The 25592-nt window shown below is 44.7% G+C and overlaps 1 protein-coding gene across 1 annotated transcript in view; it reads right to left on the bottom strand.

The window, feature by feature from the left end:
* Smoc2 (SPARC related modular calcium binding 2) overlaps positions 1 to 25592 on the bottom strand; it is a 129694-nt gene that overhangs the window by 23588 nt on the left and 80514 nt on the right. The window contains exons 8-9 of the mRNA XM_028783487.1: positions 10792 to 10978; positions 4919 to 5001 (exon numbers count right to left, since the gene is read on the bottom strand). Coding sequence (XP_028639320.1) covers positions 4919 to 5001; positions 10792 to 10978 — 270 coding nt within the window. The remainder of the gene's footprint in view (positions 1 to 4918; positions 5002 to 10791; positions 10979 to 25592) is intronic.

The raw sequence follows: 25592 nt of genomic DNA, 5'->3' as shown, positions 1-25592 counted from the left end.
CAGCAATCCTGGATCAGCATCCATGTGGTGGGAAATGTGTTTGAATTCTGCTGCTGCCTCCAGCTCCCTACAGTACTCCTGGCTGGGCCTAGCTGCATGAACCATGCTCACCTAATGAGGATTGGAAGATGTGCCTGCCCCTTGTGGTCCACCTGACCTCCCTGGTGTCCCACCAAGGTAGTTTGGTTTATACCTTCCCTATCCTCCCAAGCCCTTTGCTAGCTGACTCTCCCAGCTCACCAAAGCTTTCTAAACATCATAGCATTGGTTCTGTGGATGACTTACAGGTGAGTCACTGCCGTGTTACCACTAATCATGGCTAGCTGCTTAGTTGGGCCCCGTGTAGAGCTATCCACACAAGGCTATTATCTTCAGGATGATGTTCATGGTGGTGAACACAGAAGAGCAAACTGACAAGGCCCATCGAAGCACAGGATGCTGCCATGTGTCCAGTCCCTAAGGTGAAGCTGGCCCTGCCGCTTATAAAGATGAGGTCTATGGGTAAGGTCAATAAGCCTCTCAGACTCTTTGTCACTAGGACCCACCACAGACCTGGTACCAACCCCTCCTTTCCTGCCTGGTAGAAGGAGGGTGGCAGAGGATACGTGTGTGTGTGTGTGTGTGTGTGTGTGTGTGTGTGTGATGGCAGGAACAAGCTTGTGTAAGCACAGGATACACACACAGCTTCACCCATATGTTCAAGTATAGAAGATTGTGTCTAAGGCAGAGACACAAGGATAGGGCTGTAGCTCAGTTAGCAGAGCATGCGGGAGGCCTTAGCTTGGCTTCTCCAGCACCTCAGAAAACAGGCGAGAAGCACATGTCTGCAATCCCAGAACCCACGAGGAGAAGCAGAAGGATCCGGAGTTCAAGGTGATCCTTCGTTATATAACAAATTCAAGGTCAGCATAGGTTATACGAGACCCTGTCTCAACATTTTATTTTAATGAATAATAAATAAACAAGTACAAAGTCACCTTGTTCTCAGCTGACTCATGTCTGAATTCAGCACTTAACCTGACAGGAGAAATCATAAAAGTTGACATTTAGTTTTTAAAAGAGAAATGTTGCCGTCTCTCTCACTGTCAGGGAATCCTCTGGCTGTGGAAAGTGCTGTCTGCTGTCTGCCCATCCACTTGGCAAGAAAGGTTAAACACCAACCTCTCCACCTGGCAAGAATGCATAGCTTAGGGTCTAATTACCTTTGGAAAGCCAGCTAAGCTGAGCCTAGGGCGAGGTGAGGATCGTTTTCTGCTGCCTCAGAAAGTCATAATTAATTTTGAAGCACTTTCGAATCGTGCTAAAGTATTGCTTGAAAAAGATAGAAGTCGGCCTGATGGTTTGAGTCGAGGGTTATAATTATGCCTGTGATTGCTGTGGGCTGCCAAGTAGAGAACACACTCCTGAATCTCTTCCTCCTTTCACTGGGTGGGAAGAGCTGAGGTATAAAGAAGGCAGTAAACGTCCAGGATCAGTTACCATTCCCACTCTGGAAATGTTTATTCGTTCAAAGCCTTATGCCACAGGCTAGGCACATAGCTCAGTTGGTAGAATGCTTGCTTAACATGCCACAGACACCCGAGTCTAGTCCTCAGTGCTGTATAAATGCAGCAGCGCAGTACACACTTGCAATTCTAGCAAGGGGTAGAGGTAAGAGGATTGGGAGTTCAAAGGTCACCTTCAGCTATGCAGTGAGTTACTAGAGGCCAGTGCAAGTTTCATGAAGCCTATCTCAACAAAAACAAAAAAGAGATTGATGCTAATTGAATCCAACAAATGTTTCTCAACACTGGGTTGCCAAAGGATGGCAAGAGGAAGAGACTCTGGATCCCTTATTCTATCGTATCTGGCGTCCTCTGTGCTGACAGAAGGGAGTTGGAAGGCTGGGTCTCACCCAAGGGAACCTGTGAGGTACAAGAAAGGAGTAAAAAGAGTAGGTCCACACCATCACCAGCTATCTCAAGCCCTGGGTAAACAGCAGTACCCCAGACAGGTGCATGCTGATGGAGAGGCAGGGAGGATCTCCCTGGAAGGTGAGTACTGGAAGAAGAAGGGAACAAATTTCCAAAAGAGATCACACCGAATTCCTTACAAATAACTCTTTAGTCTCAAGAGAATATGAGGATAGGAAGAGTGGTATAGGTAGAGGAAAGGGGACAGGTACATTGTTCAAAATACCCATGAGCTTTTTCTTAGATCTTTTAAAACTTATGTTTAATTATGTTTGTGTGTGGTTATGCCCACATGGATGCAGAACATCAGATGGCCTTGGAGCTGGAATAACGGTGTGAAGCACAGATGTTGAGTGATGGGAACCAAAGCCTGGTCTTCAGCAAAAGTAGTACCTGTTACTGACCACTGATCTATCTCTCTAGCCACTCTGCATGAGGTACTTTAATTAGGAGCAAAAGAAGAGAGATTTGCCGAAGGGGAAAAGAAGGCCCTGTGACTATTTGATGTTTCACCTTGTTTTTCCTTTTCTCAAAGCCACCATCAGACAACCTGACAGAAGCCCCTGACATGAGAGAACTCTGAGCAATCACCTCTCCCCACATACAGCCTGATGCTTGGCCCTAAAGAGGAAGTCATCTCTTGTTATCAGTTGGCACGAGCTACAAAACAGGCAAGGGCAGCAAGCAGTCTTCGCAGCTTGGCATGGGAGTTGAAGGCTGCTGAGCTGGAAGAAAGTAATACAGAACCGAACACATGTCTTCAAAGAAGAAAACTCACCCCTCAGCCTATGTCACATGAAGTTTCACCTACCAGGTGGCTGCTGGGTTATTGTGAAAATAAATCCCCCCCCCACAAAGAAGAGCCTGCATACTGTAGTTAATTTAGGACTTCCCTGGATTTCTCTCCTAATAAGGATAATAATTTCCAACTAATGAAAGTGATTAAGTGGGAGTAAGCAGCACTGCCGCAAACATTTTGGGACTGCAGAATCGCTGATATCTCCAGGACTAGGACATAGGGATGGTAAGTCTCTATGGTTCTTTCCCCTTGTGCCAGAAAAGTGCATTGGTTGCCTTGTCTCTACATAAGACCCCTTCTATGTGCTGAGTGTTGGCTCCTCTGAGTAACTTCTTCTGACCTTCAGAGAGGCCAAACAATGATATCAAGTCCTGTTCTCCATAGTGATGGCCACTGGTTCTCACCAAACTACTTACAACCCCTGTCTTTGAATCAAGAACAGTAGCCATCTAAAGTATGGAATTCCACCATGAAAGAAGCAAAAGGAAGCTCACTGGACAGTAGCCTGTGGCATTCATAGAGGCAGAGAGCCACAGTGCTAAGAGGTCCTGAGGCATTGTAGTAATAATACTGTGTTTGGGGTTCTTCAAGGTAGGTAGTTAGGAGCAGAGGACATAGTGAAATTCTATAGGATAGGATGAGAACTACTCAAATCCAGCAAGCATATTGCTTTTAAGAAACCAAACTGTCCACAGATACAAAAATCCTGAATTCAGTCAACATGCTGGCAGAGGCTATAATCCAATATTTGTGGGGAAGAAGCAAGAATATCAAAAATTCAAGACAATCCTCAGCTGCATAGGGAATTGAAAGCCAGCAGTGTCTACATAAGCAATTGCCTCAAAAGAAAATTTGATTTAGATACTTGTTGGAAAGTACTCCTTAGGCCAGAAAGCCTCTGGCCCACTTGTGGGAAAGTACTCTTTAGACCTCTGGGCCAGATGAGAGGTCTAAGGCCATAGGATTCATATGCAAATGTCCCAGGCAGGGTGTTTAGGCCAGATTCATGCTGAACCTCACCCTCTCTGTCTCAATCCCTGACACAGGAAGCAAGAAACAAGAAGCTATCCACATATAGGAATGATGTCCTTAAGATGACGTCACCCACAGGTTCTGAACCAATGGGTGGACAGGAATTGAGAAGCAGCAGAAAGCCTTGGTCAAGATCATCAGAGCAGGAGGTGGGCTACTAACCATGCTGGGAGGAAATTGTGGCTGCTTCCCCACAGCAGGGCTAAACCAGCTGCTCCTCTGCCGTGAGCATGCACAAATGGTATTATTGGTCCATAAGGAAATGTGGGTATGCTATCCTTCTCTTTTTGTTTATACAAATACTTTTCCTTTTAAAATTACCCATTTAATCAATACAGTCCAAACTATGAAGGAATTGCAGAGAATTACTACCAGAGGTCTTTCTCCTGACCGAAGGAAACCAGACCAACTTTCCCTGCCATGGAGGTCTTTACAGGCTGCTAGAGCCTGGAGACTCTGATGGAACATTTGTAGTCTGCAGACACTTAAAGGAAAAACAACCAGATAGAACAAAGCAGAGAGCTTCTTCCACGCATGATACTTATGGCATTGAGTTCACCTGTGACGTCAATGTAGCAGAGGTCCTTGGTCCTCAGTCATAGACAGACACTTGTATGCCTTTTGAGAAAGCAAACACCCGAGAAGTATCTTCCAGCAAAAACTCTGATTCATTGTAAGTTTAAATCTACTCTCTGTTTAATCTCAAACAGTCTTGGCAGTTAAATTCACTTGGTATACAGATGGATTTGTGTTTATTAAAGACAACAGTCAGCTTCAAATGTCAGTTCAATGAAGAGTCCTGTCAAGGGGCCTGTTCCCCACAGAGTGAGGCCTTGCAGAAACTCCCAGGAGGGTTTTTTGCATAGTGATGGGAGGCTCGCTTTAGGGACAATTTTTCCCTCTTCCCTTATGTGTCTGGTCATGTACTGGCAGTCATTTCCACATTGCCAAATTTCAGTTAGTTCTGAGATCAGTGTGCATCTTACATGTTTCCTCCCATGTTTCCCATGTCTGCTGGGATTCGGGCTCTTGGAGGAGCTACAAGGCACAGGATCCACCAGGCTTCCCTATCCCACATTACATGTGGTCCCGAGTGGCCACCAAGCTGCTTGACCCCTAGGGATGCTGTACTTACCCTGCAGTGGCCTATTCTTGTACAGGTCCCGGGCCTTCGCTGGGTGAGCTCGGGCTGTGTTGTCACACTTGGGCTGTTCATATCTAGGTGATAAGACAGAAGAGTGGGATTGCAAGCCCGAGTTAGAATTGTCTTCAGTTTCTCACATCTAACAAGCCATATATATATACATATATACACATACATATACATATATACATATACATACATATACATACATATATATATACATATATACATATACATATATACATACACATACACATACATATATATATACATATATCCATCCCCAGAATATTTCATAAGCTCTACTGTTGTATCACAGCCCTGTGACTTAACTCCTTGGTGGCTTGAACAAACATTCCTGAGTCAACTTATATCCACAGTCATCAGACAATGAGGACTTGCAGCTCAACACACATGGTCAGGCTTGCCCCTTTAATCTGGTTAAGAGAGTCTTACCTGGTGCTTTCTAAACACCCACGCCCCACCCTCCATCTTCTACTTTGTGTCTTTATGAAAAGCAAGTGTTCTGCTCAGCTACCTCTTGGGGTGTTTTCAAATGCGTAGTAGGAGTGAGGACCGTGAGCATGACATGGGGCAAGGGTTTGCCGCTTGGCTACCTACAGAAAGGAGACCAGGTCTCAGAAAGAACTTGGACCCCACAGTTATGTCATTGAAAGACTAACTACTTTTCAATCCAACTTATGGGGCTACAGAAATTTGGCCAAACTTTTAAAGAGCAAATAAAAAAAAAAAGAAGAAAGGAAGGAGGTAGTGTGCTGTGGGTCTGACTGGGTGTTAGTAGCATGCCTCAGAAGGCCTGCCCATACATTCTGCCTGGAGGCACTTGCTGTCTGAATGTTTCTGGTCCAAGCCCAGATGTACCTCTGATGCTGCTCAACAGCTTCTTGAGACTCCCCTAGCCCCGGGCCTGTGTAACTGCTGAGGTGAGGTGGAGTCCTGTACCAGAGACTACTTTCTCCCTCTGTACATTTACCCTCTCACTGTGAGGTCAAGGATGGGTTGCCTCAGAGAGCCCATCCCAGTGAGGTAGGGTCTCGTCCTCCCACGGGTATCTATAACAACCTATCCTGCTGACTTGTATCATCTAATGGAAGGTGTGACCCACGATCCTTCCCTCCCAGCTACCAGTAGATGCCAGCCTTCAACACTGACTGAGTCTGTTTCCCACAATTATAACGCACTTTGTCCAAGCCTCATTCATTGATCCTACTTTGGAGACGTCTTCTTAGGGACTGGGGTGCTGCATATGTGGTAGGAGATCGACAGGAGGTGCTCCCTCATGGAGCACTCTGTAGCCTAAGGGAGCACTAGCTAAGAAAGGAGAAACTAGGTTGGAGATAACAGGAGTATGAATGAATGGAATGTTCTAGGTCCTAGGGTTGCAAACTTTCAGTTAGGGAATGACAAACTTCTACAAACTTCTCCTCCTTTCTCCCACATCCTTCCCCAATGTCACTAGCCTATATTCTTTGAGAACACAGAGACTCAGTGCCAGACAGCATGGAACATCCACAGCCACAGGGCCGTGGCAGTGCAGTGGAGGGACCCCTACTCAGTTGATCTCTGCTGCCCAGGACCATGTCATCAGACAGGAGTCAAAATTCATCTGGGGACAATAGTGAACACACTCAGCTGCCTTATGGGTCAATAACCACTATTCCTGAGTGATGCTAAACTTAAGAGAAAATAAATGCCCTGGGTAGCTTCATTCCAGTTTCCAGCCACTGCCTGAGGGTTGGGGTAAGATAGAACTGTCATCTGTGCTACAGTGACCTACAACTTACAGAGAGGTGAGCATGTGTCTCCGCTCCTAACTGATGGTGTAGAACCCCAAACCAGCAGTCCCATGATATGTGAGCCATGGCCTGTCCTACAGTGTCAGTAAGCCGAGCTTTATTTCCAGGGTTTGTATGGTCCACATGGTCGGAGAGCCAGGCCATCTGCTGGCCCATCTCAACTCATTTGATCTTTGCTCTAACTTGGGGCTGAACTATCTTGAGTCTTCAGAGGTGCTGAAATTTGAAGAGCACATTTAAGTAACTGTGTTCTGCACATTTGAGAGAGCATGAAGAAAGGCTTGCCAGTGCAGAAACGGTAACCTGGAACGGAACTTGTGAGTTTACCAAAGTGAATTTGGCTGCAAAAGCCTTTGTTCTCTCAACAGCGCTTACTTCACAAAAGGAGAAGAAAAAAACGAGAGAGAGAGAGAACATTGCCTGGCTGTGGCTGCCCATCAGATACCAGGCTTGCCGCCATGGAGAAGTGCAATTTCACGCCCACATGGCCACATGCACATGGCCACTGTGCACAGCACTGAAGTCGGAGCAGAGGCTGTCTCGAGGCTAATGGGGCCAGACTGCAGCACCCGGCAGGTGGACAAAGCCAGAGCCAGCCCTCACAAAGGTGAAAGGGAAGTCTGTTCCAGCACTAATGGAGGAGCTGGCAGTCAGCCCATACAAGGAATCCTATAGCCTTCTTCGAGCCCTGCTACTACTGGACAGCAGCCAGGTAGAAATCTGCCACTCCTCCAGCTTAGGTACCACCACTGGGCCTGGCAGCAGGGCCCTGCAGGTGTGCCCTAACTCCATGCAAGACCATACAAAATGTGGTCAGAATGTCAACCTTGACCCAAAGGGACAGGAGAACTTGCAAGATCTACCATCCCAACCTCCTGTCTGATCCAGGGGAAAAGTCAGCTTTGCAAGGATGAACAGCACAGGGTGCGTGATTTTTGACTCAAGCCCACAACAGAAGCACCTTATGGTGTGGTACACGAAGACAGAGAGATGGCTTATAAATGGCAAAGTGTTGGACACTTGCAGCTTCCTGTTTCCAAGGTCAAGGAGTCCTCCTGGGGAAGCATTCAAGAAGACAGGGAAAGCAAGTCCTGAGCTCTATCTAGGGCAAATGCAAGCCAAGGCTTCCCTGGTGGCCTGAGCCATGCTTGTCTTGCTCAGTGTTGTCTTAAAGCTGCCAGGTGATGCTCTGCCTTCTGTCCAAAGTGTGCTGGGCATCACTGTGTGGCCCTCCCACCGTGCTCCCCAAGGGAGTCCTGCTATTTTGCTACAGTGTTACCATCTCAGAGGCCACACCCAGCTACTCTGTTACTCTGTGGCCCAAGTCCCTGTTCTTGCTCAATGGCCTCCAGATTAGTCCTCATCCAAAACATTTCCTCATGCAGGCTTAGCCATGGACCCATTCTGTCACCACCACCCCCTTTGTTCAGGAAGCCCTGGTGTTCATCCTCTGCATTCACCGAGTCACCGTCCTACGACATTATGCCTGGAACACCAAGGCCATTAAAATCATTCCAGTGTTTACTGACAGGAAATGGAAGGAAGGAAAGCCAGGACGTGTTCTCCCTACTACTGAGCAAGTGCACAACACCAGCCAGCCCTGTCCATCAGGGCTGTTGTGGGAGGTGTGATCCTAGACCTGAGTCTGAAAGCTCTGCTCTCTGCACTACTTTCCTGCTCCAGCTGAACGTTCTGCATCGCTCCCGCCACCTCTGCCTCATAGGTTCATCTTTCCCCTACCTAGAAAGGCTGGTCAGGCAGGGACCAGTGGGGATCCCACCTGCTCCTGCCCACCTCTGAATGGCTCTCCACCTTGGTGTCAACAGGTATAGGACTATCAGATACTACAGATGACATCTTCTCTTTTTCTCATAAAGCAGAGTTTATTAGACTGGGACCTGGCCCTGCCCTAGTGCTTAGTGAAGGAACCATAATAAGTGGTTCCCTTCTCTGGCTGGGCTGGTGTCAGCCTAGGGATGAGACTGCAATTGACCATGTCCATCAGTTCCCAGGGAAGGGTAATCTTACTGTCAAAAAGAGAAACTGCCTTGGGGCGAGAGAGATGGTTCAGCAGCTAAGAGCACCAGCTGCCCTTCCAAAGGATGTGGGTTCAACTCCCAGCATCCACACAGATCACAACTATCTACAACTTCATTCCCAAAGGATCTAAACCATCTTGGCTTTGGTTTAGTGGATGGAAGAAATCGTGATACAGAGGAAGACGACAATCTGAGCAACCCTCTCAGTTTGGGGTCAGGGTGAGCCCTTTCCTAAACCTTGGGGAGGACAGTCCGCCATCAGGCCAACATGGAAACAGAAGCCTGGGGTTGTCCTGTTTGGCCAGAGGAAAGAAAGAGAGTGTCTGACTTTCTACTTAGCTGCAATCTAAACTGTTCTCCAGTTCTCCGGGAATAGCATTACAAATGCCGATCTCACCAGTTTGGAGCCATCTGGAGGAGTGCTGGGTTTGACTGTGTAAGGATGTTCATTAGCCAACTTAGAAAACATCTGCCAGGGCTGCTTCTTCTCTATGATAGAAGTGTGCATGAAGCCAAGCCAGCAGCTGGCAGGGGGCCAATTGGTGCCACGAGTGATGCATGGTGAGGGAGCGAGAGGCTCAAGTATGGAGGAAGATCACCCCCATACTCAGAAAGCTGATGAGAAAAAAGTACACCCTATCCACCAGCACACAGGACAATGGATTACCATAGCAAAACCCAGGAACGGTAGAGGTTCTAGCTCAGCCATACAGCACGTGCTTGCTTCCAAACCTAAGGCTGCCCTATGGCCCAGCTTCATCCCAGCTTTTTGGGTCAGTGGGAATACAGAATCCTCCAGTGTCTTGAGGACGGGGTGTTAGTACTAGAATCGGCTTTGATATCATAGTATTGTTACAATATCCAAGCCAGGACCCCCAAGGAACTTGGCTTCAGTCAAGGGCTAGAAAATGGCTGGGATGGGTGGAACTTGGTCTTGGTGAAGCCATTGCCATCTGAGCAATTGTGCTTTGCTTCTGCCCTTGAAGTCTATGCTGACCAGAGCCTCACACTGAGTGCCACTTGTAACACTTGAATAACTGGGGAAATAATTTAGGGAACATTCCAATATTCATCCAATCACCTGGGATAAAATTAGAGAGCAAAACTAGCAACTCTGAGAGAAAAGATGCTTGCATGTTTATTAGTCTGAGGGGAAAATCAAAGTCATAAGGTTTTGTCAAATGGCTACTGACAGGTATCCACCAAGCACATGCACCTACTCAGGAACACCAAGCCCCCCTCCCTGACATACAACACATGTACTAGCTCCTGCTGGTATTCTAGGAAAACATAATTGTTCAAACTGACAGAAAATATAAGCAAACCACAAATAACACTGATCACTCTTGCCTTATACATTCCTCTCTCTCTCCCTCTTTCTTTCTCTCTCCCTCGGTCACTCCCCATCTCTCATTTAGATATACATTGATGTTTTGCCTGCATAAATGTCTGAATGAGGATGCCAGATCTCTTGGAACTGGAGTTACAGACAGTTGTAAGCTGTCGTGTGGGTGCTGGGAATTGAACCCAGGTCCTCTCTTGGAAAAGCAGCCGGTGCTCTTAATCACTGAGCCATCTCTTCAGCCTTCACATATTCTTCTCTTTAAATGATAATTTTGAGATGCAAATATTTCCATTCTACAGAAAGCTATTTGAGGCATTTGACTTCCTTGACTTCTTAAATATTTAATCTCTCTGGCCAAAGCCAGCAGCAAGAAAAGGAGTCCAAATGTTCTTTCCTAGAGTTGAACCCTTCTCTGCTTCATACTTGATGGCTCATGACTGCTAATGATACACTTTTCTTTCCATGGCCAAAATAACTCTTCGTAAGCAGCAGGAGCACAGATAACAAAGGGCAGAATTCCTATGTGACAGTCACACTCAGACTGTGACACTGAGTTTAACAAGAGCGGAGCCCATAGTGGAAAGAATCTTGGGGGCAGGTTCCACTTTGCTGACTCCATAACCCAACCATCTCCTCTCCAGCTTCCACGGGGATGCGGTTTACCTTGTGGAGGTCCCAGGAATGGGCCGCCCAGTGTCCACCAGTACACACCAGCAGTATCCAGTGGATGGATGGCATTGCACTGGCTTGTAGAGGCCACCATGTGCACACTCGGGGATCACAACATTGTCATTCTTGGGCTGCTTGGCTTCCTCAAGAGCTGACTGGTGCTCCTGATCACAGGAGGATGCTGCAGGGGTAGGAAGAAATGGGGAGTGAGCAGACATATGCAGCCAGCATTGGAGTCCAGTCCCAGGTAAATGATGCTGTGTGCTGTCCCAGCACTACAATGGGAGCCAGGCCTAAGAACAGACAAATGATTCCCGATCCCCTCCTCAGCCCCCTGTTGTGAGGCTGGGATGTTTAATTCGACAGGACAAGAATATATAATTCTTTTCAGGTCTCCATACTGTGTGTCCCTTAGCCCATAATCCTTGAGAAACATAGACTTTCCTACATGGAGCCTACAATACAGTGCACAGAGGTCTTGTCTTCTCAGGCTAGAGACTCAGTTTCTTCTTTATCTTTAACCACTATTAGTTTATATCCAAGGGACATTTGCCAAAAGAAAGATAAACTGGCACACACACACACACACACACACAAACACACACCAAAGACCCTAGATTGGCCACATATAGTCTCACTCAGACAGAAGACAGCAGGGAAAGGCTCCTGTCAAGCCAAGTACATTACACACAAAGGAAAACCTCTACAACTTGACAAGCAGGAAGCAATGACTGAGTCTAAGCTTGCTCTGAAGGCACTGCCTACAGTCACAAGGGGCTCATGAGCACTGTGATGTCAGGGGAAGATGATAGGGAAGGATTTGTGCCTTAGTGCTGGCCTAACTACAGGCATCAGGGGTGGTACAAAAGACGGAGCCTGGCCCAGATAATGCTCTAAAGACTAGGAGATTGCAGATGCAAACTGGACCTCTGTTTCATAAATGTCTGCTGTCACTTTCCTCATTGCTCCAGTGCTGAAAGAACACGTGCCATTCACTACATGCACGTGAATGCCTCTAGGCACAATAAATAGTAGTTAGAAAGCCACATCGATGTCAGCTTGCTTGGTGATTCTGAGGACAATACTGTCTGTGCTTCTGTGATCTATCTGTGAGGCGACTGTACCATCAAATGCAGTTTCTATATTTCTAAAAGCCACAGCATTGTGTATTAACTGTAACCAATGTAGCTTGCTGATCCTTCCCCTATGTTGCTACTCAGGACTACGGAATGAGGAAGAAGAAAGCTAATCTAAACATCTGTCCAGACAGACATCATGGAGGATAAGCTCTGAGTGTGGGGACTGCTCAACCCTCATGACTAAAAGCAAAAGAGAAATTAAGAAACTGGGCCTTGACTGACATATATTTCCCATATAACCTGCACTTTCTGTGTATATTCTATGAGCAACTAACATATGCAGACACACAAATGAAATACACCTCAGATAGCTGGATACTTGACAAAGTTTTTACCCAAGTATCACCAGAAGGCTGGTATGAAACATAAAGCAACAGTCACTGGCCTTTCTTCCCAAGTCTGTTACAGCTGTGATAGCCATTCAGGGAAGCCAAGCAACACAAGGGTTCAGGCAACACTCTGAAGACAGTCGACACTTCTCTGTGGAAGACAGTCTGAGCACAAATGGGACAGACTGTGGGAGCAGCAAGTGAGCTGCAGGAGGCAGCTTCCTCAGCGCAGCCCTCCTCACGTTACCTAAGGCTTGGTTGGCACTTTTCCAAAATCTTATTAGGTCATAGAATGTACAGCGTGATTATCTGGCCACAAAATATGTCTGGTGCTCCATTCCAAGGACATACTGTATCTACGGGAACAGTAATGGAAAATTTTTGAAGTGTCCCTATGAGAAATTTATGTCATATTTAATTGATCGAACTAAAGGAAACTCTAAAATTTGTTGTACACATTGTAAAATATCAAAGCCACTCTGCATTGGTTGACGAAATCCTGTTTGTATGAATGTCAGGGTAGGGAAGTTGTCTGTCGAGGGCTCACAATCTGCTTGCATTTGGAAACTCAAGGCTACTGGAAAGATGGAATCACATTCTCTTGTAGGATAAGCCACAGTGAAGGCAGAGGATGTTTTAATGAGTAAGGCCTTCATGAATAAGAAGGTAAAGCAATAAGACAAATCATACTGTAGTCACGTCCCCTCTGTAGCCCCTCCCAGGCCCAGTCCATGGCAGAGATCTGCACAAGACACTCTGGAGTTCCTGGGACACAGAAAGCTCACTGTAGGTCAGCGCAATGTTAAATATAACACTCGTCACATTTACCTCAATCCACAGTTAATTAGTCCTAGAAGGGTCTGCTTCCTGTCAGCTTCTATCTTTTAATTTCTAAGTTGGGTCTGAAGAAGAAATTGAGTATAGCTGATTTTCAACATAAAAAGGCTGACTTTCACTATATAACTTAACTCTGAATTAATCCTTCCAAAAATTTGACTCAGCACAAAAGAAGAATGGTGAAACTGCAGATGAAGCAATGGAATCCGAGTTTGGATTTACCTGGCCATGAGACTTCCTGCTCCTAATACAAAGGGTAGGAGTGTGTGTGTGTGTGTGTGTGTTTGTCTGTGTCTCTGTCTGTATCTGTATGTGTCTGTGTATCTCTGTGTGTGCACATACGTGTGTGCCTGTGTGTGAGCACACATATGCATGTGCATCTGTGTGAGAGTGTGTCTGTGCGTGTATATGTGTGTGCCTGTGTTTGTGAGTGTGTATGTTTGTGTGTGATCGTGAGTGCCTGTGTGTGCATTTGTGTGTGTTTGTGGATGTACATGTGAGTCTTTGTGTGTTTGTGTGTATATGCATGTGCATGTGTGCCTATGTGTGTGAGTTCGTGTGTGAACATATGTGTGTATGTGTATGTCTCCAAATCACACATCAAAGCCTTCACTTCTAAGGTGATGGAATGGGGTCTTTGGGGTGATTGGTCATAGGGTAGAGCCCAGAGCTGGTCAGAGGGAACTCATCTGCCTTTTCCAGCATGTTAAGACAGCTCAAGAAGGTGTCATCCACACAGACAAAAAGACAGGTCTCCAGAAACTAAATGTGCCTGCACCTTGGAATTGGATTTCTGGACTTCCCAAACTATAGAAAATAGCCTTGGGTTATTTCTAAAAGACTTCTTCCATGAAGCTTTGTTACATCAGCTGGAGCAGACCAAGACACAGCTGACTTCCCTCAGAACCTCATGAAAGGAGCAGCCACTGGAACTGCACATGTGTCTTAGGAAAGAGAATTTACTGTCTCTCAAAACTCCTACTGGAGAGGCTGGTTAGAACTTCACAGGGAACACTCAAGAGCCCTGTCAGAGATGTCAGGGCATTGTGCCTCAAGGGCAGGCACTTCCAGCTGCTCTAGGGTGGTCAGTATTCTGACAAGAATGAGGTGACTTGTTTTTAATTAAGGTGAATAACTTCATTACTTAAATGGCAAAACTTAGAAAACTTGTAATGTGAAAAGATTAGTCTGAGAGGAAGGACATATTCTTTAAATGTCCACAGTTGGCATCATGTGGAAATGGCCTTCCTTTATTTAGCATTCTATGAGAGGTCCTAGGCAAGGCAACAGAGTCATAAAGAAAAAAATAATAAAGACAACAATGACAGAAATAAAAATGTCTTTAAACACACATAACACTATTGGATATATAAAATATCCTAAGACATTCATAAAGGAAAAACCACCAACGAATGTACAAAATTATTTATATTTTATATACTATGAGTAAATGATTGCAAAATAAAGACAAATGTCATTTGACATAACATCAAAACTAAAATACTTGGAAATAAATTCATAATGAGAGGTACAAGATATTTTGAAAGGCCATTACTAAAGACAAAAATTTAACTGAATCAATAGGGAAGTACAGAATGTAGGTGTGTAGCAAGATGTTATAAACATTAACATTTATAACATTACAAAGTTAAGTTCTCTAAATTAATTGGTGGATGTAACATATTTCTTATCAAAATCCGGACTTTAGTGGAAACTGACGTGAGGACTCTAAAATGAACATGTCAATTCTAAAGACTTAAATAACATCTGAAGCATTGCTTCAAGGTTCCACGGCTAATAGCACCATGTTTGAAAAGATGATATTAAACCACTAATCCAGACAGTGGGATGTGACAGCTAAGAAGAGGAGTGGAGAAGAAAGCTGGTCCACCGGTGCTGGTACTGACAAAGGACCAGAGCTACTCACAGCAAAGTGTGTTTTCCAAGAAATGACAATAGAATGTCAGGACTGTGTGCCAATGAAAGAAAATAGAACCACTCAGCCCAGCGTGAGACAAAAGAGACATGCATATCAAACCTGCAATATACAGACCAAAAGCAGGCATTAGGAGTACCCCGCCATGTTTTTAGGACAGACTAACCACAGAAGAAAAACTTGGCAAATTAGATGTCATTAAAATTTAAAACAATCACCAGAAGATGCAATTAAAAAGTAAAAGGCGACCACAGATGGAGGAAAGTCCCTAACACACGTCTGTCATAGACCCCCAGCTCTTCTCATCAATAAAACCACAAATATTCCAATCTGAAACTCACCGAGGCTTCAGAAAGCAAGCCATGGACTGAACAATATACACTAAAAGAGACATCATCATGAAAATGTTGACTCCACCCACTCTAAAATGTCATACATGTGCGTGGTCCAAATTAAAATCACAACCACCAAATGCTGGTGGGAAGTGTAAGGCCTGGAGCTTTCAGAGGCTCCTCACAGCCTCCCGTGTGCTGAGACCACTGTACTATTCTGGACACTTATACAAGAGAAAGTAAAGCACACATTTATGAAATAGCCAATGAAGAGATAGATGTGGGATCTCCTCCACAGTCTCAACCTGCCTTTTAAAACTGCCCGTCTATGAATTGAAAAATGCACAGATAAAGTATGTTGCATGCAATAACATAAAGTTTATGTATATCTCACAGAGAAGAAAGATGAATCAAGACCAAACCTCAAAACCATTGTGCTAATTTTTAAAAGAACACCTCAGAAATGAAAGAACACCCTCTTACATCCACTTGTAAGAAAGACTGAAGAAGTGAAGAATCGTGGCTGGGCTCAATACAGCAGACATCTTTGTGGGGAGGCTCTCCAGAGTTATGGAGCAGTGTCCACTGTGGGTAGTAAGGCACAGGTTCAGGCTTTCCCGAGGCATGTGTGTTTGCCAGGGTATCCCACAATGTTCTCCTACCTTCCAGCCTATAAATACTTCTACAGTTGCAATTAAACAAAGTCCGTTACTAAGTAAGCACCTACAGTTTCTTTTTCAGTTTGGCATTTCTCACGGTCGGCAACACCTCACATTTGATGACCCAGAATAGCTATGAAGGATAAAGCTGCCTGCCCAGCACACAGTCCACATGCACACCCACTCCTGCTTTGTTTTTCCAATAGGACATGCTGTTCCCCTTCACCACACACCGCTGAGCAATGGAGTCTCCCCATGAACTGTAGAGTACCATTGAGATGTGGACTGCCATTGTTTCCAGGTTCAACTTTCTGTTTGTACTCTTCCCTATATGCATGATGACACTGAGAGCCCCAAAGTGCTGATTTTATTAGAGAGAAGGATTTCATTAAGAAGTAAAAGGAAAGAACCAGAGGGTCACTCCTGTTCAGTTCTGTGTGTCTGGGGGACTTAGACAAAAGCCAATGTAAAAATCACACCATGAGAAGGTCAAACTTAGATATAACTTTGTTTCCTCTGGACTTGGTCCCCCAGTCTGGGAGGCCAGAATTCTGAACTCCTAGGCTTCCATGATGAACTTCATAGTAGCCTCCTAAAGTCCTGCTACTACTGGCTAGCCTGACCTCCCCCCAATACACACACACACACACACACACACACACACAACTGTGTGCACTCCTGTACTTGCTGTTTGCTTGCTGCTCTGATGAGTGTGGACTGATTTATTTACCTATGGTGACCTGTGCCAAAGTCCTGGTGGCTGTCACGACCACAAGCTCGAAGGCTGGAAGTGCCTTACATCTTTGCCTGAGCCCACACTCCTTCCTACAGTACACTCTGGACATCTCCCTATACTTTGACTCGGTTTCATGGAATTCCTGCTCCCTTATTTTAGGAGTAAATCACAAGCATGATCTCTCCTTACCATGTGCATGGGTTCAGCAGATACTAATGGATCTGGATACTCTTTCCTATTGGGCAACTTTGAGCAACACACTGGTCTTCACACAGCTAGAAACTGCCTAGACGTGTTTGCAGTATGAGGCCTACTCAGGCTAAGCACTACCTGTGCAGGCACCTGGTTATTGGGCTTCTGCCATGACTTTGAGAAGTACACCCAGTGAAGGATTGGAATCACAAGACTCCTGCTTGCACATACTCTCAGCTTTCAACAGAAAACCCGCAGTAGCAAAAATATAGAAATCAACTTCCACCCTGGAAGTAGCAGCCCATGCTGGCTACACAGGAATACTGCTGAGAGTGCAGTCACCCATCATGTGTGTCAGGAGGTAGGCCCCAAGTCTTCCAGGCTCCTTCATGTCTTCCTGAGACATTTTCTGAACTCTCAGGACTTGTATCTGGAAGCATCTCCTCCCTCTTTGGTTGGATGCAATTCCTGACTGCTGGCACACATCATGGAGGTGAGAGGGAGTTGATTTGTTCAGGGGTTGGATGTCAAAGAATACAGGCAGGGTGTGTTAGGATAGTGGTATGGATGGTAACAGAGATATACAGGAAGGTCCGGGGCAAGGCTGCAGGGAGGCAGGTCACAGGTGGGGTCAGGTTTGGCTGCAGCCTATGTATACATGAAACCCCAGGATCTATCATCCTCTCTCACACAGACTTGGTTTCCAACCTTGTGACGATTACTAACTGTGAGTGTTCACCAACTCATGACTTGTGCCATGGTGGCACTGCCAACACCCAGTGACCTCAAAGAAAGGCACTAGCAGGAAGCCCATAGAATATCAGAGTTGCTCTGAGGCTATCCACTTCCTGCCCAGGTTTCTGACCCACAGGTCTGGGGGAGGTGAGGCCCCATAATTTGAGTTTCTGAGGAGCTCTGAGATCACGCTGAAATCAGCAGTGTTTTCATGTGCCAAAGTTTTCTCCATGGGGCTTTTCTTTTTTTTTTTTTTCCCCCTTAAAGTGATTACAGCGCTTAATTCTTATGCATGCTGTCCTCATCAGTCATGGAATCTCTTGTGGTTCTCTTTCCAATTATACAAAACCTATATGAAATGATCAAAGAAATCAAGGGGAAACAAAGAATTCAGAACTGAATTTGCTAGCAATGACATAGGAGAGTGAGCAGGGTAGAAGAGGTGCCCAGAAAACTTGGATTGGACAGTGTAAATTGACTCGAATATTCACCCAAAAAGACCAAAATGCGATTGCAGTGTTCAGCCTTGCCTGTTTTCAGGATGTGATTATGATTGGCAGTAAAGTCTAACCCAGGGGGTTTCACATAATATGCTATGTTAAAGACAGAGTCATCGCTATCACAGCGAACACACATGGCAGGATGGTACTAAGCATTCATGTGTTCTTTATAACCCTCAGGACAGCAGGAGGTGTGCATTAGAACCATGTATCCCATCAGCGAGGAGACCCAGGCTAGCACAAGACTGGCATCCTGCAGGAGATGCCTAGAAGTAGAGAGAGATTTATGTGTGTGTACGATCCTGGGATAGAACCAAACTGCCCACACCTCCATCTCCGAGAGCATCCCTCAAAAACAAACTAGGCAAAGTGGTTCACTTGCACCATAAAGTATACTTACATACATACATACATACATACATACATACATACATACATACATAGTTGGATAAAATACCCAGATCCAGGTTCTCTGTAGACACAAAAGCAAAGCTGATATTCCTCAGCAAATAGACTCTACCCCAAAATATTGATTCTCCTTGACAGAGGAAAAGAAGCATCCTACCAAACCAAACAGAGACAGATTTTCTAGCATGTTCACAGGTGCCCTGATTGGGAGCAGCTACTAAACTGCAGTCCCTTCCCCTGGTCTCTTTCTAGTGACTCCCGTGTATTCTGAAATCTGCCAAGGAAATGTCATGGTGAAACCCCATTGTCCCTGTGTCTAGCAAAGGACCCTATGCTGAAACCCCTTTGTTCTCCCAACCCTCAGAGGTATCACACCAGTGTCAAGGCAGTTCCGAGAGTCTGAGAAACTTCATTCATCTTCACTCTGGCCTTGTGAAGCCTGACACTTCATGGCACTTGCCAGCCCAACCCCTTTCTTGTCAAGTCCCCCTTAAGGGTCAGGCTTCAGCAGCACTGTGTGCTCTGCTACAGTTGCCCAGGAAAGGGTCTCATCAGTGAGTCAGCCCAGATCTATCTCTGAGCCTTCTGTCCCAGGACCTTCAGGAGTTAGAAAGAAGAGCATCAAATTGCCTAAGAATAGGAAATTCTATTTGAAAATTCTGTGGAATTGGGAAATTGGCTCTATCTAAAGGAAGTTAAGGAAGAGAGTGGTTTTGTTTCGTATCCAGGGACTTACAAAGGAAATCTGAGCAACTTCTGTTTCACAGAAACGTCTAGCATTGAGGCCAGTGGCTCCACCTTCTGCTGTAACTGTTAAAAGCTCAGACAGTGGTTCAGCCTCGCACAGGTCTTACCTCTCTAAAGCAGCGGCTTTGAAAACTAAGACAAGGGGCCAATAAGATGGCTCAGTGGGTGATGGCGTTTGCTGTGAACCTGACTGAGCTGAACCCCAGGACCCATGTAGTGGGAGAAGACAACCCACTCTGGTAAGTTGTGCCCTGAACTCATTCCCTGGAATGTGTGTGCTCTATGACACACACACACACACACACATACACACACACGCACAGAGAGAGAGAGAGAGAGAGAGAGAGAGAGAGAGACACTCACATACACACTTAACTAATTAACTAAGTGATATAACAAAAAGCAAGCAACAGATAAGCTAAAATAAACTTTTCCTACCCAAGTTGCTTCGCCCATGGTGTTTCGGCACAGCAATAGAAACTCTAAAACAATCCGGCTGTATGCAAGCCTGTAGGACATTTTCTTAAGTGGTGATCAATTAAATCATCTTAAATAAGTTAGGGCCAGTCCATTGTGGGTGGTGCCACACTTGGGCTAGTGGTGCTGGGTTCTATAAGAAAGCAGGCTGAGCAAGCCATGAGGAGCAAATCAGTAAGTAGCACCCCTCCATGGCCTCTACATCAGCTCCTGCCTCCAGGTTCCTGCCCTGTTTGAGTTCCTGTCCCGACTTCCTTTGGTGATGAATCATGATATGGACATGTAAGCCAAACAAACCTTTTTCTCCCCAACTTGCTTCTACTCATGGTGTTTCATCACAGCAACAGAAACCCTAAGACACTATAAAACCATATAACGCCAACAAACACCCCCAGAAACACCTAAGTTCTGATTCAAGACGGCCATATGTTAGAAATGGCCTAACACATACTTCTGACATTTTGTACCATGTGTTTATGAGAAACAATATTCTCAGCACTAACAACTGTAAAATCAGAGTATTGATCATCTCAGAAAAAACATTAAGGTACCCTACATCTACAATATCAAATGTTCAGCCAAGACTCCATGTAAAACTAAACAAGCATACCCATGACATTAGCATGCAAGTTTTCTTTTATCTTTAATAAATGGTAAAATTATATTCATATCAAAGGATAGTACTAAAATAAATTTCAACATGATTAATTAATAATGTAACAAATTAGTAAACGTTTTCATTTCTATTTTATACACACGCAGACACACACACATATATACATATACATATGTGTGCATATATATATATATATGTATATATATGTACACACACACACACACCTGGGGTCATGGCTCTTGAGTGGAATATATTTAAGGAACCCTGGCACAGAGAAAGCAAAATGGACTGGTGACTCACAGTGGGGCAGGCTGACTTTCAGACACAACCAGGCCAAAAGCATGGAATCAACTGATAAGCTGAACTTCAGTGTACCCAAAACATCTGTTCATAAGAAGATGCCATAAAGCAGATGAAAGAGGCCTCATACAGGGAGAAAATATTTACAAGACATATCCTTGACTTAGAATGATCACTTAAACACAGTAAGAAAATTAACTCAATTAAAAATTTGAACAGATACCTTACGGGGGGAACACACCCAGATGTGAAGTAAACCTCCTCTAGAATTTTCTTGGACTTCAAAGCTGTCGGGAGTGTCACAGTTAAAATGATTAGGATGTATAGTCACACCCCAAAGAAAACAACTGAACCCCTAAGGCTGTCAGCACCAAACACTGATGAGGCATGGATCATGGAACTAACACCCTGTCTAAGTTACCTTTCTGTGGCTAGGACCAAGGTAACTTACAGAAGAAAGAGTTTAACTGGGCATACCATTCCAGAGGGTTAGAGCTTATGGAGGCCAGGAGAGGACACAGAGGGCAGCATTCTCATCCAGAACATCACATTCTATCCCTGGTCCACAGAGTCTCACAGCCATATCATAATGCAAGGTCTTAGTCCAGCTTCAAAAGTCCCCATAGTCTTTCATAGTTTCTACACCATTAGAAAGCCTAAAGTCCAAAGTATCTTTTGAGACTTAAGGGAAAGCCAGGTAGTGGTGGTGCACGCCTTTAATCCCAGCACTTGGGAGGCAGAGACAGGCGGATTTCTGAGTTCGAGGCCAGCCTGGTCTACAGAGTGAGTTCCAGGACAGCCAGGGCTACACAGAGAAACAGTGTCTCGAAAAACAAACGAAACAAAACAAAAAGAGACTTAAGGCAATCTCTTAATTTTAACCCCCTCCATAAAATCAAAAGGCCAATCACATACTTCCAAACATACACAGCACAGAATATACATTACTATGTCTAAAAGGAGAAATCAAGGCATGGTGAGTCAATGTTGGACCAAAGCAAGACAGAAACCCAGCAGGGCAAACTCCAAAACCTATAGCTCAGTGTCTCTGTCAAAGGGCTTAGATGGTTTTGCCACTCTAAACCAGAGTCCCAAAGTCTTCCATATTTGTCAAAAAAAAAAATACCATGATCAGATCTATCATGGACAATGTGATAAAACACTATGACAAAAGCAACTTATAAAAGATGGAGTTTAACTGGGCTTATGGTTGGAGAGGTTGAGAGTGTACAATGGCAGGGTAAAGGTACAGAGGTAGGCTTCAGCCAAGAGCTCACATCATGATGCACAGGCAGGAGACAGAACAGTGAAGGTGACATGAGCCTTTCTCAAGCCCTTCTCCTGACTAGGGACCTAGTATTTAAACATATGAGCCTATGAGGTCTGTTCTCATTCAAACCATTACATTCACCATGGTAAGTGGACTTTCAGAATTTCATGTCTATTGGAGGAAACAAAGCCAAACACAGACGTTTACTATAATCCTGTACCTACACGAGTAGCCAGGTCATGTGGATATAAATCTATACAGATTTGGATATGAACACCTATAGCTGATTAAATCATAGTTGCCCCAAATTGGAAACAACCAAGACCTAAGTCAGAAGGTGAACAGATAAAATAGTGACTATCCCCACAATGGAATATTCCACACTAAAACATGAGTTCTCATGGAAAAAAATGGTACTGAGAAACTTTACTACACATTGGTAAATATAAGAGGCTATGTCCTGTCAAAATGGTGAAGATAGCAGACAGACCACAGGTACCTGGTGGCCACAATGTATGGACAAGTGCAGCATAGAGGACCTAGGTACTGAAGCCATGATAAGCCATCACGGACTATCATTATATACTTCCAGAGAGATGATCAAGTGAACTATGAGTACCTGATAGCAGCACCCAGCATCATCACTGGCCAGTGCGACTACACAGCATGTCAAGGCACATGTTAACTCTGGGAACATGGAACACAGACAGTGGGGAGACCAGTGGTTCTGTTCTCAGGACAATGCGTCTAGAAAGGTAAAGCTGCTACAAAATGAAGTATATAGGATCTAAAATAAATTAGCCCACATCTAAATAGAAGTCCTGTTCAGTCTGCCTTGACAATCCTGTTTAGGCATAGGTACCACTGGCCTCCTGACACTGTTCTTTGGTGTGTGTGTATGTGTGTGTGTGTGTGTGTGTGTGTGTGTGTGTGTTTGTGGTGGGGGAGGATGTTCTTCTTTCTTTCTCCAAACTATTAATTTTGATTCATTCACATCTAAAAGTGATTGAAATTGTGACAGGGTATTCTAGAAACTCCACGGGCTTGCGGTGCTGCATGGAGTGTCTGTAGAGTGCCAGTGTGTATTTATAAACTATGACAAAGAAAAACAGACAGTAAAGGTACTGATTTTTAAACAGCCAAACAAGAAACACACATAAATATCTTAAGTAATTTATTTATTAACTTTTGCGCTAACCCATAATTTCATTTCACGTGTAGCTTGATGGGAAGAAGTTGCTTCTGCAAAAATTATAGGGGTAGTCTTGAGTATCATAAAATATGTCAGTATTTGTGTGAAAAATGTAGCTTAAAAATATTTAAATTAGGAAAAATATCTTAAACTAATGAAGTGATTTCCAAGCAAGCAAGCAAAGCATTGTATTTGCTGTATTGTATTTTTTTTTTTTTTTAGTTTTAAAAATTGTCTTCTAAAATAAAGTGTCATCTTTTTCTTCCCTTGGATCAGAACCATGACAAAACAAACAAACAAAAAAAAACCCCTCAAGATTACTTCTAAGTTTTCAAGCAAAAGAGAAAAATATCTTTTAGCTGAGAGGTTTGGAGAACTTTGTTCTCAAGATGAGTTCAGAAAGTTTTGGCAGGAATACAGCGGGGCTGGGGGGAGGGAGAGGGAGCGGGCTCCAGTCAGATTTTCTTAATGATGCCCCAGGTCTCCTACTGCAGTGCACATTTTCACGATGCTTCTCAACAGCGCTCCTCTCTCAGGTGACTGGACATGCACGCCACACATGCCAAGTTTGCACAAACTGACTCTGCTTTGTGTGATGAAATGTTAATAAACTTACTAGCTTAGCTAAATGCTTCCGTTTACAAAGTATTAATATGAGAATGGAATAACCCACAGGTGCAGAAATTAAAGGTGCCTACTGCAAGGGCATGCCTTAAACCTCAAGGGCTTCCTTTCCTGTGCAGCCTCCTTCCTGTGCACTGTGCATGCAGGAGACGCTTGGAGCCTCGGCCTCACCGGTGTGCACAGCTGCAGTCACGGAGGAGGAGAACATGCCCTGGGGACAAGGGGACATTAAAGAAGCATCCTTCTGGCTAAAGTGCCAGACAGACATGCTACTGAGGTTTCCTAAAACACGTGCACATTTTCTTAGTTTATTAGCAGTTTTATACTTGGCTGGTTTTCATAAACGGAGCGAACAAGCATTGTCGGTGAGCAATGATCTTTTATACACAGTACCTGTGGCTGGGAAAACATGGCTAACCTCAGGGGAGTTCTTGCTTTCAGCCAATGTTTGCTATCTAAAAATGGAAACCTGAATAGAGAACTTTGAGAGGTCACCCAGCAGCTAAGACTGGAGTCCCTCTCACCTGCTGCACAAACTCATTCTTGCTCAGGGGACATTCCAGAACTAGACTCCTGGACTACATGTATGCAAAGCAAGAACTTGGGCTCCATAGTGACCTCCATCTCCACGCCAATATTCTACTCAAGTCTGAATCACCCCAATAGCAATGATTCTGATGTGTGTCCCCTAACATTCATACCCGCATCCCTCATATATGAGAGTCTGGAGATAGGACATTTCAATTCAGAACTAAGCGTGTTCTTCATATGTCCAGATTGGACAGGAAGAGGCGACATCTGGGATGCTCAGAGGGATATTCCTGTGAGGAGGCAGAGAGGCTCTGTTGCAAATCAAAGAGAAATCTGCAAGAGAGTCCAACTCTCCCAGTTCCACTGCCTGGATTCAGCCCTAGCTCAGACTGTTGAGAAAGAATCCCCACTCTTTAAGCCCAGGGGCTGGGATATCTTTAGAATCTCATCAGAGCACCCAAGGCAAAATAATAAACAATATTAAAATTTGTTTCTGAAGAGTGTTCAAGGAATTTTCTTTCAAAACCCCTAAGACCCAAAAAGGCTAAACAAAGTTTTTGGAACATCATGGCAGCTTTGTGAGATCAAAGCAGATGCCAAGGTGAAGGAGAACTCCAATGGCGCCATCCATGGAAGGGCGTCGCATGCAGCATGCCAGTTAGTAAATGGGAGCTTTGTCATCTCTGCCACTCACAATGGCTGCTGACACCACTTTTGATCCATTACAGTGAAGGAGACCAGCTGCCCTTGGGGGCACAAAGGCTTCAGAGTAACACCCTGTCAGCAGCAGCTCCACCAATTCCTACTCAAGGGCCCCAGTGACCAACACTCATCCACACTGACAACAGACATAGCAAGAGGTCTGGGTAGAAATGAAGGAAAAAGCAAGTGAATAAATCCATCTCAAAGAAACCACCAGGCTTCAAAGAACACAGTCGAGGAAGCACGAAGGTGGCTCATGGAATAGGGTGAACTGTATGCTTAACCTGTGTCAGACTGGTACCCAGAGTGCATCAGCCTTGCTCTCAGAGCCTTGCTGAGAGCAGTGTTATGCTTCACACTCAGTGTGAATATTAAAAACAGTCAAATATATTCATAAATTTGCACCAGTAATAGTGACCTTGTGCTCTTGGTGGTCTATATATCTTAACATTAACTTCCAACACACACACACACACACACAGAGAGAGAGAGAGAGAGAGAGAGAGAGAGAGAGAGAGAGAGAGAGAGCTTAA

The sequence above is a fragment of the Grammomys surdaster genome, unplaced genomic scaffold (assembly GCF_004785775.1).
Source record: "Grammomys surdaster isolate TR1022 unplaced genomic scaffold, NIH_TR_1.0 1136, whole genome shotgun sequence".
Lineage (NCBI taxonomy): Eukaryota > Metazoa > Chordata > Mammalia > Rodentia > Muridae > Grammomys > Grammomys surdaster.
Note: the sequence above shows the minus strand (reverse complement) of the source record. Positions and strands in the feature narration are given on the sequence as shown.